This window comes from Bombina bombina, chromosome 1 (genome assembly GCF_027579735.1).
Source record: "Bombina bombina isolate aBomBom1 chromosome 1, aBomBom1.pri, whole genome shotgun sequence".
NCBI classification, from domain to species: Eukaryota; Metazoa; Chordata; class Amphibia; order Anura; family Bombinatoridae; genus Bombina; species Bombina bombina.
The window spans coordinates 1,278,490,784-1,278,506,072 of record NC_069499.1 but is presented as its reverse complement, the minus strand read 5'-3'; the positions used below and the strand labels follow the sequence as shown (position 1 = coordinate 1,278,506,072).

At 38.2% G+C, this 15,289-nt stretch overlaps 1 protein-coding gene across 2 annotated transcripts in view; it reads right to left on the bottom strand.

Moving 5' to 3' along the window:
• Nucleotides 1-15,289, bottom strand: part of LOC128648600 (pyrethroid hydrolase Ces2e-like) — a 193,599-nt gene that overhangs the window by 138,562 nt on the left and 39,748 nt on the right. The window contains exon 1 of one of the 2 annotated variants that reach the window (XM_053701366.1): nucleotides 2,453-2,641. The exons of the other annotated variant lie outside the window; for it this stretch is intronic. Coding sequence (XP_053557341.1) covers nucleotides 2,453-2,534 — 82 coding nt within the window. The 5' untranslated portion in view covers nucleotides 2,535-2,641. Of the gene's footprint in view, nucleotides 1-2,452; nucleotides 2,642-15,289 lie in introns of those variants that run through there. 2 annotated transcript variants of the gene reach the window in all.

Sequence of the window (15,289 nt, the reverse complement as noted above, 5' to 3'; positions counted from 1 at the left end):
TACCATTGTCATATTTGTGAAGCCTGGGTGTAGTGAGCAGCGTTACAAATTCTGCTTCAGGCAAGGAGAGAACACAGGTGAGAGAAATTGCAGCCATAACAAAAAGCTGCAAACAACAAGCAAAGTCAGGTGAAACACTGACAATATTGCAATGATCTCTATTAAGTATCAGCCACTGCTTAGTGCTTTTGTATTACAAAACAGACTTTTTAACTAAAAAGCAACGCAATTCAGTTATTAATTGCTGATATATATATATATATATATATATATATATTAAATTTCACAGCCACTTTATCCGACTGCCAGATAATAAGCAAAGAAAATGTATGGCTAAAACTCCTCCCCTAATCATGGACCCCCCAAATGGTTTCCATAGTCATAGCACAAACACAGATGAACTCTGAAATTTCAATGTCACAACAAATAAACAATATTAGAAGCATTACTTTTCCCAATTTATTCATATTAACTAATTTGTTTCAGTCTATTGGTATCCTTTATTGAAAAGCATGCCTAGGTAGGCTCAAGAGCAGCAGGGAACAACTGGTAGCTAGCTGCTGATTGGTGGCTGCATGATATATGTCTTTTATCATTAACATATGAATGTGTCCAGGAAAATCATGAACATTTCAAAACAGAAGTAAGGAAGAAGCTTTGGGGGATATTTATCAAAGGTCTGGCAGACCTGATCCGACAGTGCGGATCAGGTCCGCCAGACCTCACTGAATGTGAAGAGCAATACGCTCTCCATATTCAGCATTGCACCAGCAGTTCTTGTGAGCTGCTGGTGCAACGCCGCCCCCTGAAGATTTGCGGCCAGCAGGAAGGTGTCAATCAACCCGATCGTACTCAATCGAGTTGATTTTTGGTGATATTTGTCCGTCTGCTCAGAGCAGGTGGACAGGTTATGGAGCAGTGAAAGACTTGCCAGAAACATGGGCCCTCAAGCTCCATCCAAAGCTTAATAAATGGGACCCTTTATCTGAATCATGAAAGAAACATTTTGGATTTCATGTCCCTTTAAGTCTCATCAGCACATCTATCAGGAGGGGAGCTGATTTGTCTCGCCTCTGCAGGCAAATATTGCTATGTGTGTATAAATATGCATGCGGTTGTGGGTGATAAATAGTGTCTATACAGATACATTTATGTCTGAGTGAATATTAGAAGGGATAAGTTATCACTGTGTTCAATTTTGCTTAGGATTTTGTGCAATTCTCCTAGCAAAGATCTGATTTTGCAATACTGTCCTCCTTTTTAAATATAAACGCCATTCCAATTAAAAAATGGGCTCCTTTTATTAAAGGTTGGGAAATATGATTTGCTACCGCAAACATATCTGCCCGACCTAACTGCGAGTGGGCGGAGTACCATACCTGCTTTTAACATTGCACAAGCATTTGCTTGAGCAATGCCAACCCCCGCTTGCTGGCAGCTAATCGGCCACAAGCAGGGGCTGTCAATCATCCTGATTGGATTGGGATGATTTCACTCCGCCATACTTTAGGTAACGGAGAGGTTAAGCAGCAGTGGTTTTAAGACTGCTGCTACTTAACTAGCGTTTCAGATGAGCCTGACATACTGGAGCCCTAAAGCTGCTTTTGCAGCTTATTAAATGGGGCCCAAATAAATGTCCCTTACAAAGTGTATGCTATGTGATTCAACAGGGTTTTCAAATTTCATAGAGACAGTTGTTAATTTCGGGTATTTTTTGCTTAAATTCTAAGCATTTGACATGTTTAAAAGTGACATTTTTAACTGGTGGCACACCTTGTAGTCAATATGAACATTCTTGTGCTTGCTCACTTCATATGTTAAACACTCAAATAACAATTAACCAAAAGCAATAATGAAATTATTGATTATACACATTTCATTAATTAATATTGGGGAGAATCACAATCCTTTAGAAAAAAGTATCTAAAGGTTTTCAACAGAAAAATACTTTTTAGTAGAGAAATCATTTGATAAACTGCATAGAAACATTTCAGGCATAAAATAACACCGAAACTGCTATACAATCTTTTTGGTGCGTAAATTCAAATGTTTTTGAATGAGGTGGGGCTATATATTTAATCCTTTCAAAGTTGTTAAACACATAGCTAAAGTTCAATTTTAGTGCCACATCACAATGCAGCACCTGAATAGCAATGGCATGAAATCACCCTCTGTGTTCTGCTCAGATTCTGCATCGTGTTCCAAGCAGGACTCAAGCTATTTGTTTGAGCATTTTGTAGATATGATTTAAAGGTTCACTGTTGTAAGAATTACACGTGCAACAAATAAGAGCATTATGCTTTTGCATTAGAATGTTATTTTATTATTGAGCTGTTGGGTGTCATTCAGAAAAAAAAAGTTACAACTAAGAATAAATAGCATAAGTAACAAGTATGTATCTGCTCATTGACATATAAATGAATGAGGCACTAATTATTAAAGTCTCTCTTACCTGCTTCTTGCAATGTAAAACCCACACAAACAAGGAAAAAGACTGTTATCACCGAATCCATTTGAAATAAAGTTTTATACATCCAAACAAAAAAGGATTGTATTTACTGTAGAATAGACACAAACAGACTGAATTTTGCACACAAAAAATGAATGTTCTTAGTATAGAAGTAGATTATGTGAGAGCTGCTTCCAGTGCAAAGTGAGTCAGCAAACAGAATTAGTTAGATGTTAACTTATTATTACATGGATCTCTCTCTTATTTGTTCTTATTGGTTGCTAGGAGAGGTTGTCTTAAAGTAGTAGTGTAATATAATATTTAGTTAATGCAATATGGCAATAAATATTTCATGAAATCTAACTAAACAATTATAGCACTATATACACACACACACACACACACATATATATATATATATATATATATATATATATATATATATATATATATATATATATATATATATATACAGTATTCCACAAAAGTGAAGAAATGACACTTTGCTACAATGTAAAGTAGTGAGTGTCCCCTTAAAATAACTTAACACACAGCCATTAATGTCTAAACTGTTGGCAACAAAAGTGAGTACACCCCTAATTGTAATTGTTCAAATTGGGCCCAGGTAGCCATTTTCCCTGCCCGGTGTCTTGTGACTCTTTAGTGTTACGAGGTTTCAGGTGTGAATGGGGAGCAGGTGTCTTAAATTTGGTGTTATCGCTCTCACACTCTCCCATACTGGTCACTGGAAGTTCAACATGGCACCTCATGGCAAAGAACTCTCTGAGGATCTGAAAAAAAGAATTGTTGCTCTGCATAAAGATGGCCTAGACTATAAGAAAAAAGACCCTGAAATTGAGCTGCAACATGGTGGGCAAGAACATACAGCGGTTTCACAGGACAGGTTCCACTCAAAACAGGCCTTGCCATAGTTGACCAAAGAAGTTGAGTGCAAGTGCTCAGCCTCATATCCAGAAGTTCTCTTTGGGAAATAGACGTATGAGTGCTGCCAGCATTGCTGCAGAGGTTGAAGGGGTGGGGGACAACCTGTCAGTGCTCAGACCATACGCCGCACACTGTATCAATTTTTTTCTGCATGGCTGTCATCCCAGAAGGAAGCCTCTTCTAAAGATGATGCACAAGAAAGCCTGCAAACAGTTTGCTGAAGACAAGCAGACTAAGGACATGGATTACTGGAACCATGTCCGGTTGTCTGATGAGATCAAGATACATTTATTTGGATCAGATGGTGTGAAGTGTGTGTGGCGGCAACCGGGTGAGGAGTACAAAGAAAGGTGTGTCTTGCCTACAGTCAAGCATGGTGGTGGAAGTGTCTTGGTCTGGGCCTGCATGAGTGCTGCCATCACTGGGGAGCTACAATTCATTGAGGGAACCATGAATGCCAACATGTACTGTGACATATTGATGCAGAGTATGATCCCCTCCCTTCGGAGAATGGGCCGCAGGGCAGTATTCCAACATGATAACGACCCCAAACACACCTCCAAGATGACCACTGCCTTGCTAAAGAAACTGGGGGTAAAAAGTGATGGACTGGCCAAGCATTTCTCAAGACCTTAACCCTATTGAGCATCTGTGGGGCATCCTCAAACGGAAAGTGGGGGAATGGAAGTCTCTAACATCCTCTAGCTCTGTGATGTTGTCATGGAAGAGTGGAAGAGGACTCCAATGGCAACCTGTGAAGCTCTGGTGAACTCCATGCCCAAGAGGGTTAAGGCAGTGCTGGAAAATGCTGGTGGCCACACAAAATATTGACACTTTGGGCCCAATTTGGACATTTCCACTTAGGGGTGTACTCACTTTTGTTGCCAACGGTTTAGACATTTATGGCTGTGTGTTGAGTTATTTTGAGGGGACAGCACATTTACACTGTTATACAGGCTGTACACTCACTACTTTACATTGTAGCAAAGTGTAATTTCTTCAGTGTTGTCACATGAAAAGATATAATAAAATATTTACAAAAATGTGAGGGGTGTACTCACTTTGTGGGATACTGTATATATATATATTCCACAAATAATGCATGCTATCCTTCAACAACAACTATATATATATCACCATTTTTCTATCGCTATCTGGACACCGTTCAACTAAATTTGGTGTGAATTGACAACAAAATGGTGGCTAAAGGTTTCTATGGAAAGGACTTTTAATATCTTTTTTTACTGTATTTTAATGTTCTTTGAATTGAAAATCATGATCCTGCTGCCTTACTACACGCACAGTATCTTCCTAGGAGACCCTTAAACAATAATTGCTCATGCAAACCTGCAATGCTCAGGCCCTGGAGCTGCATTTGCAGATTCATAAATGAGTCCATATACTAAAACACAAAACAGAAGGTATAATGCTGCCTCAGGCGATTTGGGGGCCATACATTCTTTATTTTACTTAAAGGGACACTCAAGTCAAAATTAAACTTCCATAATTCAGATAGAGCATGCAATTTTAAACAACTTTCCAATTTACTTACATTAACACAATGTGCACATGCTCCTACTGAGCATGTGCAAGAATTCTTAGAATATACATATATGCATTTGTGATTGGCTGATGACTGTCACATGATACAAGAGTATAAATTGACATAACTTTGAAATTTGTTAGAAAAATTAATCAATACTACTCATTTGAAGTTCAGATTAAATGCCATTGCATTGTCTTGTTATCATGGATTTGTTGATTATTCAAATCTTCTGTATTTACTGATCTTTTAAGTGTGAGGTATAGAACACAAGCTTTCAATACCATTTTAAAACATTACACAATATTATTTTTAAAAGGAAGCTACCAAAGAAATGTGTCCCTTATTGATATTGAATCTACCACACTCTCTATAGAAATCCATTTTCATGATAGTGGAAAGAAAACCACTCTTACTAAAGTAACAAATATTCTGCAATCAGCTAAAGCAAAGGGGCCCTATTCCTTACTAATTCTTCTGGATCTATCTGCTGCTTTCAACACAGTTGACTATGCTCTACTCTTACAAATACTACATTCATTTGGCATCTGAGACACAACGCTCTCCTGGTTTGCTTCATGTCTCTAAAATAGCTTTTACAGTTTCCTTTAACTGCATACCTGTACAGGGAGTGCAGAATTATTAGGCAAATGAGTATTTTGACCACATCATCCTCTTTATGCATGTTGTCTTACTCCAAGCTGTATAGGCTGTATAGGCTCGAAAGCCTACTACCAATTAAGCATATTAGGGGATGTGCATCTCTGTAATGAGAAGGGGTGTTGTCTAATGACATCAACACCCTATATCAGGTGTGCATAATTATTAGGCAACTTCCTTTCCTTTGGCAAAATGGGTCAAAAGAAGGACTTGACAGGCTCAGAAAAGTAAAAAATAGTGAGATATCTTGCAAAGGGATGCAGCACTCTTAAAATTGCAAAGCTTCTGAAGCGTGATCATCGAACAATCAAGCGTTTCATTCAAAATAGTCAACAGGGTCGCAAGAAGCGTGTGGAAAAACCAAGGTGCAAAATAACTGCCCATGAACTGAGAAAAGTCAAGCATGCAGCTGCCAAGATGCCACTTGCCACCAGTTTGGCCATATTTCAGAGCTGCAACATCACTGGAGTGCCCAAAAGCACAAGGTGTGCAATACTCAGAGACATGGCCAAGGTAAGAAAGGCTGAAAGACGACCACCACTGACAAGACACACAAGCTGAAACGTCAAGACTGGGCCAAGAAATATCTCAAGACTGATTTTCTAAGGTTTTATGGACTGATGAAATGAGAGTGAGTCTTGATGGGCCAGATGGATTGGCCCGTGGCTGGATTGGTAAAGGGCAGAGAGCTCCAGTCCGACTCAGACGCCAGCAAGGTGGAGGTGGAGTACTGGTTTGGGCTGGTATCATCAAAGATGAGCTTGTGGGGCCTTTTCGGGTTGAGGATTGAGTCAAGCTCAACTCCCAGTCCTACTGTCAGTTTCTGGAAGACACCTTCTTCAAGCTGTGGTACAGGAAGAAGTCTGCATCCTTCAAGAAAAACATGATTTTCATGCAGGACAATGCTCCATCACACGCGTCCAAGTACTCCACAGCGTGGCTGGCAAGAAAGGGTATAAAAGAAGAAAATCTAATGACATGGCCTCCTTGTTCACCTGATCTGAACCCCATTGAGAACCTGTGGTCCATCATCAAATGTGAGATTTACAAGGAGGGAAAACAGTACACCTCTCTGAACAGTGTCTGGGAGGCTGTGGTTGCTGCTGCACGCAATGTTGATGGTGAACAGATCAAAACACTGACACAATCCATGGATGGCAGGCTTTTGAGTGTCCTTGCAAAGAAAGGTGACTATATTGGTCACTGATTTGTTTTTGTTTTGTTTTTGAATGTCAGAAATGTATATTTGTGAATGTTGAGATGTTATATTGGTTTCACTGGTAAAAATAAATAATTGAAATGGGTATATATTTGTTTTTTGTTAAGTTGCCTAATAATTATGCACAGTAATAGTCACCTGCACACACAGATATCCCCCTAAAATAGCTATAACTAAAAACAAACTAAAAACTACTTCCAAAACTATTCAGCTTTGATATTAATGAGTTTTTTGGGTTCATTGAGAACATGGTTGTTGTTAAATAATAAAATTAATCCTCAAAAATACAACTTGCCTAATAATTCTGCACTCCCTGTATGTTCTGATCCTTTGCCTTTCTCAGTTAGCATACTGCAAGGCTCTGTCTTGGGTCCCTTGCTTTTCTTCTCTCTATACTGATATCCTTCTTTGGCTTCCAGTAACATTTTTATGCTGATGATACCTAAATATTTATTTCCTCTCCTGATATCTCTACCTCTTTACTCAACAAGATTAGAAATAGTCTGGCTACAATTTTCTCTTGAATGTCCTCACACTATCTCCAAGTCAATCTATCTAAAACTGAACTTTTTCTTATTCCCCCCTCTTCGAGACATCCAACACCTGACATTTCTCTGACAGTTAGAGACTCTATACTCAACACCTCACCCCTGGTCACACTAGACTCTGAACCCACATTCACTCGACATATACAAGCGCTTGCCAAATCCTGCTGTGCACACCTACGCAACATCTCCATTATTCAAACATTCCTTACTCAAGAAATTACAAAAATATTAATTAATTGCACTTCTAAATGGCCTTCCCAAACACCACCTTCCCCCTCAGATCTATTATGAATTCTTCAGCTACACTCATCCCCCTAAGTCGCCAATCTACATCAGCTGCTCCACTCTGCCAATCTCTAATGGCTACCCATCCAATTTAGAATACATTTCAAAGTATTAACTCTAACCTGTCAAGCACTCAACAGCCTCGCTCCCAACTATATTTCCTTTCTCTCATACAAATACTCCCAGACACATCCTCTTCGATCAATTTCTGACCTATGTCTCTCCACACCTATTACCTTAATGTCCGTCTCTCACCTCCAAGACTTCTCAAGCACTGCTCCTGTCCTCTGGAACTAATATCTTTAGACGCTATTTGAAAACAAACCTGTTCATCGAGGCTTGCCATCTTTCCCCTGCTTTTCATCCTAGCCAAAATAAATCTTATTCAGCCAGATCACGAGTTTTGCGTTATGGCTGGCTCGCTAAGTACTTGCACGCTATTTTCACCGCTCACCTTTCATAGTGCTGCTATTACAGGTTTGCAAAAAAATGGCTTGTGCGGGCGATATGGTTGCGTTGAGCTCCATGCTTCACCCAAATACAAGCAGTGTTTTGACATACTCATGCACGATTTTCACATAGACATCAATAGGAAGAGCCAGCTAAAAAAAAGCCTAACCTGCGATCGCGGAATGAAAAGCTCCATAACGCAGCCCCATTGATGTCTATGGGAAAAAAAATGTATGTTTAAACCCTAACATAAACCCTGAGTCTAAACACCCCTAATCTGCTGCCCCTAACATTGCCGCCCCCTACATAAATGTATTAACCCCTAATCTGCCATCCCCAATGTCAATGCCACCTACATAAATTTATTAACCCCTAATCTGCCACCCCAACGTTGCCACCACCTACCTACATTTATTAACCCCTAATCTGACGCCCCCATTGTCGCCACCGCCGCCGCCACTTTACTAAAGTTATTAACCCCTAAACCTCTGGCCTCCCACATCACTAACACTAAATAAATATATTAACCCCTAACGTAACCTTAAGTCTAACCCTAACTTTAACATAATTAAAATAATTCTAAATAAACCTTACTATTAATAACTAATTACATACTTACCTGTAAAATAAACCCTAAGCTAGCTACAATATAACTAATAGTTACATTGTAGTTAGCTTAGGTGTTATTTTATTTCACAGGTATGTTTGTATTTATTTTAACTAGGTAGACTAGTTAGTAAATAGTTATTAACTATTTACTAGCTACCTAGTTAAAATAAATACAAACTTACCTGTAAAATAAAACCTAACACGAGTTACACTAACATCTAACATTACAATAAAATTAAATAAATTAAATTAATAAAATACAATTATCTAAATTACAAAAAAATAAAACACTAAATTACACAAAATAAAAAAAGAAATTATCAAAAATAAAATTTAATTACTCCTAATCTAATAGCACTATCAAAATAAAAAAGCCCCCCCCCCAAATAAAAAAACCCTAGCCTACACTAAACTGCCAATGGCCCTTAAAAGGGCCTTTTGCGGGGCATTGCCCAAAAGAAATCAGCTCTTTTACCTGTAAAAAACAAAACAAACAACCCACAACAGTAAATCCCACCACCCACACAACCAAACCCCCCAAATAAAAACATATCTAAATAAACCTAAGCTAACCATTGCCCTGAAAAGGGCATTTGGATGGGTATTGCCTTCTCTTTTACTGCCCAAAGTCCCTAACCTAAAAATAAAAACCACTCAATAAACCCTTAAATAAACCTAACACTAACCCCTGATGATACCCTTAAAGTTTTGGAAGACCGGACATCCATCCTCATCCAGTTGGCGAAGTCATCATCCAAGCGGGCAGAAGTCCTCATCCAAGCGGTCAGAAGTCTTCATCCAAGCGGCAAGAAGTCTTCATCCAGACGGCATCTTCTATCTTCATCTATCCGGCGCGGAGCGGGTCCATCTTCAAGACATCCAGCATGGAGCATCCTCTTCTTCCGATGGTCAACGAAGAATGAAGTTTCCCTTTAAGGTTCGTCATCCAAGATGGCGTCCCTTACATTCCGATTGGCTGATAGAATTCTATCAGCCAATAGGAATTAAAAAGGAAAAAATCCTATTGGCTAGTGCAATCAGCCAATAGGATTGAGCTTTCATTGATCAGTCAATAGGATCAGCCAATCAGAATGTAAGGGACGCCATCTTGGATGATGTCACTTAAAGGAACCTTCATTCTGGAAGAAGACTTCGATTGAAGAGGATGCTTCGCACCGGATGTCTTGAAGATGGACCCGCTCCTCTTCTTGGATCCTCTTCTTACGACGACTCTTCCAGAATAAAGGTTCCTTTAAGTGATGTCATCCAAGATGGCGTCCCTTGAATTCTGATTGGCTGATAGAATTCTATTAGCCAATTGGAATTAAAGGTGAAAAAATCCTATTGGCTGATGCAATCAGCCAAATGGATTGAGCTTGCATTCTATTGGCTGATTGGAACATCCAATAGAATGCAAGCTCAATCCTATTTGCTGATTGGACCAGCCAATAAGATTGAAGCTCAATCCTATTGGCTGATTGCATCAGCCAATAGGATTTTTTCACCTTTAATTCCGATTGGCTGATACAATTTTATCAGCCAGTCGGAATTCAAGGGACGTCATCTTGGATGGCGTCACTTAAATGAACCTACATTGTGGAAGAAGACTTTGATTGAAGAGGGTGCTCCGCACAGGATGTCTTGAAGATGGACCTGTTCCGTGCCGGATGGATGAAGATAGAAGATGCCGTCTGAATGAAGACTTCTGACTACTTGGATGAAGACTTCTGGCCGAGTTGATGAGGACTTCTGCCCACTTGGATAAGGAATTCGCCGGCTGGATGAGGATTGAGGTCTGGTCTTCCAAAACTGTAAGTGGATCATCAGGGGTTAGTGTTAGTTTTTTTTAAGGGTTTATTTGGTGGGTTTTATTTTTAGGTTAGGGACTTTGGGCAGTAAGAGAGCTAAATGCCCTTTTAAGGGCAATATCCATCCAAATGCCCTTTTCAGGGCAATGTTTAGCTTAGGTTTATTTAGATAGAATTTTATTTGAGGGGTTTGGTTGTGTGGGTGGTGGGTTTTACTGTTAGTGGGTTGTTTGTAATTTGTTTTATAGGGAAAAGAGCCAATTTCTTTGGAGCAATGCCCCACAAAAGGCCCTTTAAAGGGCCATTGGCAGTTTAGTGTAGGCTAGGGTTTTTTTATATTGGGGGGGGGCTTTTTTATTTTGATAGGGCTATTAGATTAGGAGTAATTCAATTTTATTTATTTTTTAGTCGTTTTTATGTTTGATAATTTAGTTTTTATTTTGTGTAATTTAGTGTTTATTTTTTTTTTGTAATTTAGATAATTGTATTTAATTAATTTAATTAATTTAATTTTATTGTAATGTTAGGTGTTAGTGTAACTCAGGTTAGGTTTTATTTTACAGGTAAATTTGTATTTATTTTAACTAGGTAGTTAGTAAATAGTTAATAACTATTTACTAACTAGTCTACCTAGTTAAAATAAATACAAACTTAGCTGTAAAATAAAAATAAAACTTAAGCTAGCTACAATGTAACTATTAGTTATATTGTAGCTAGCTTAGGGTTTATTTTAAAGGTAAGTATTTAGTTTTAAATAGGAATTATTTAGGTAATAATTGTAAGTATTATTTATATTTATTTTAATTATATTTAAGTAAGGTGGTGTTAGGGTTACGTTAGGTTTAGGAGTTAATAGGTTTATTATAGCGGCAGTGTGGGCGGACGGCAGATTAGGGGTTAATTATATTTAATAAAGTTTGCGATACCGGAGGGTGGCGATTTAGGGGTTAATAGGTTTATTATAGTGGCGGTGATGTCCGGAGCGGCAGATTAAGGGTTAATAAATTTAATATAGTGTTTGCGATGCGGGAGGGCCTCTGTTTAGGGGTTAATATGTAGTTTATGGGTGTTAGTGTACTTTTTAGCACTTTAGTTATGAGTTATGGTACAGCTTTGTAGCATAAAACTCATAACTACTGACTTTAGATGGCAGTACAAATCTTGTCATTTTAGGCTGTAATACCGGCACTATGGAAGTCCCATTGAAAAAGGACTTTTCTTAAAGTGCGTTACTGACGTTGCTTGACAGCCAAAAAAGTGTGTGGTACAACTATTCTGACAAGACTTGTAATAGCAGCGGTAGGGAAATAGCATTGTTATGGGCCATAACAATGCTTTTTGAGTCATAACACCAAACTCGTAATCTAGCTGATTGTGCCTTAACTCACTGCTGCTACTACAGTCCATGTGACAAGCTACACAAAACTTTATGTCTCTGCACTCTCAAACTGTAGACTGCAAACTCTTCAGAGCATGGTTCTCTGTTTCTCCTGTACTAGATCTGTAAAGTCTGTTATGTGTTTGTATGTTTTTGTATATTATCACAAACCCTTGTCATTGTACACCACTATCTCTGTACCCAGTGCTACGAAATTTTGCAGCACTATACAAATAAACGATAATATTAATAATATTTTTTTAGCCCCTCCTGCCAATATAGGGCTCATTTCTCTTGAGCCGTAATTAGGTTTGTGTGTGCTCGCAAACCGTTAAAAAGGCTGTTAGAAGCAATATTGTTCACCTACTGCTTTCAACGGCCCTTATACCTCAATTTTGGCAACCGGACTCCGGCTGCCGAAAACATTATCGTGTCCCATACAAAGTATCAGAAGCAGCTAATCTTTAAATAATACCAGATTTCCAATGCCTGCGCAAACCATTAATACACTGTCATAGGCTGCTGATACATTAACAAAAAATTCCACCCAGCTCAACTAGGTGTAAAACAGGAAAAAGGTGCTTTTTGAGACCTTTTTCCCATTGAAATCTAACCCTCCACATCAAAACACCTCTATCCACCACCCCTCCACATCACATCTTATAATAAATCTATTAACCACTAATCCGACCATGCCTCCACTATGAAATCTAGCTATTTAAACTATTAACCCCTAAACCGCCATGCCCCCATATAGCAAAGTATCTTATTTAAACTATTAACCCCTAATCCGCCATGCCCCCATATCGCAAAGTATCAATTTGAACTATTAACCCCTAATCCGCCATTCCCCCACAACACAAATACCTAAACACTAAGCCCCCTAACCTAACACCCCCTAAATTAACCCCATTACATAAATTAAAATAATCCTAAATTACAATTAAAATAATAAAACCTAAATTACTATAAAAATAAAAAACCTAACATTAATTTAAAAACTAAATCTAAGATTAAATTACAATACTGTACTTAAATCTAAAATTAAAGAAAAAGAAAAAAAAGTCTACAATTACAGAAAAAAATAAACCAAATTATCCAAAATAAAAAAATTCAACCTTATCTAATACCCCTATAAAAATAAAAAAGCCCCCTTAAAATAAAAACACCCATAATCTAAACTAAACTACCAATAGCCCTTAAAAGGGCCTTTTGTAGGGCGTTGCCCTAAATTAAACAGCTCTTTTATATTTAAAAACAAACAAATTCCCCCTAACAGTAAAACCCCCTCACCCACCACCCCCCCAAAATAAAAAAGCCAAACACTAAAAAATCCTAAACTACCCATTGCCCCTAAAGGGGCATTTGTATGGGCATTGACCTTAAAAGGGCATTCAGCTCTTTTACAATTGCCCATTAAATCCCTAATCTAAAAAATAAAAAAAATAAAAAATTTAAAAAAAGCCTAAGTCTAACCCCCAGATAGATAATCAGGGTTTCTAAATTGCGGCGGTAAAGTCTTCTTCCAAGTAGCGACATCTTCTTCCATCGTGAAGATCTCTTCTATCTTTTTCCAGGACCGTGGAACTGAAGCCCGGGCGACCGAGGAGCTGAAGACCGGCGACCATGGAGCCGTGGAGCGTGGAGGATCCTCTTTGAAATATCACCGTCGTACACTGAATATTGAATGCAAGTTATGCGTTTAAATATGGTGTACTTTGCATTCCTATTGACTGCTTTGATTCTTCAAATTCAAATCAGCCAATAGAATGAGAATTTCTGAAATCCTATTGGCTGTTCAAATCAGCCAATAGGATTTCAGTAGCTCTCATCCTATTGGCTGATTTGAATTGGAAGAATCAAATCAGCCAATAGGATAGCAATGTACACCATATTTAAACATGTAACTTGCATTCAATATTCAGTGTACGGTGGTGATCGTACTAAGAGGATCCTCCACGCTCCTTGGCTCCTCGGTTGCGGGTCTTTAGTTCCGCGGTCAACGGTCTTCAGTTCCACGGTCCTGGATGAAGATAGAAGAGGTCGCCGTGATGGAAGAAGATGTCCCGCTTGGTAGAAGACCTCACCGCCAGACTTCAGGAGCCGGGAGTACCTATCTGGGGGTTAGATTTAGGCTTTTTTTTTAAATTTTGAGGGGTTTTATTTTTTAGATTATGGATTTAATGGGATATTTTAAGATGAATGCCCTTTAAGGGCAGTAAAAGAGCTGAATGCACTTTTAAGGGCAATCTCCATACAAATGGAGATGGTTCGTTTAGGATTTTTTAGTGTTAGGTTTTGTTTTTTTGGGGGGTTTGGTGGGTGTTGGGGTTTTACTGTTGGGGGAACTTTAGGTTTTTTTTAAAGGTAAAATTGCTGTTTAACTTAGGGCAATGTCCTACAAAAGGCCCTTTTAAGGGCTGTTGGTAGTTTAGTATTAGATTAGGGTTTTTTTTTATTTTGGGGAGCTTTTTTATTTTCATAGGGATTAGGTTTAATTTTTTTAATTTTTGATTATTTGGTTTATTATTTTATGTAATATTAGACTCTTATTTTTTGTAATTTTAGATTAATTTAAACCTATTTTTTTTTTTTTAAAGTAATGTTAGTTTTTTTTACTTTTATTTGTAATTTAGTATTTATTATTTTAATTGTAATTTAGTATTATTTTAATTTATGTAATGGGGTTAATTTAATGGGTGTTAGGTTAGGGGGCTTAGTGATTAGTTATTTGCGTTGTGGGGGCATGGCGGATTAGGGGTTAATAGTTTAAATACCTAGATTGCGTTGTGGGGGCATGGCGGATTAGGGGTTAATAATTTAAATAGATACTTTGCGATATAGGGCATGGCGGTTTAGAGGTTAATAGTTTAAATAGATACTTTGCAATATGGTGGTTGACAGATTAGGGGTTAATACATTTATTAGTTATTGCGATGGGGGGTTTGCGCTTGCAAGGTAGATATTGCGCATGTGTTAGGTGTTTGATTTTAACAGCGAGCGACGGGGAACATATACGCGCCACACTTGTATGCAGCGCCGTTTATGCGATCGAGTGTAGTGTAAGGTCGGGTTACCATAGTAACCTATTAATGTTTTAGAAATCGGGTATCGGGTGGAAGTGTTAACACAACGCTAACACCTACACGAAAAGAGTGACCGCACACAAAGCGGAAACTTTTTCAATAGAAACCTGGTACTAAAATAGAGCTGTAATTTACATTTAGTTGTCGGCCGCTTCGAAAGCTTACGGCTCCATTTTTAACAGCTCAATAGAAGCGAGCTCCTAGATGGACAATATTAAGCCAAGAAAATAATATGCTTAGGACTTCATCATATATCTAGTGACATAGCATAAATCTAGCCTACATGGGATAGGAACACTTCATCTAAAT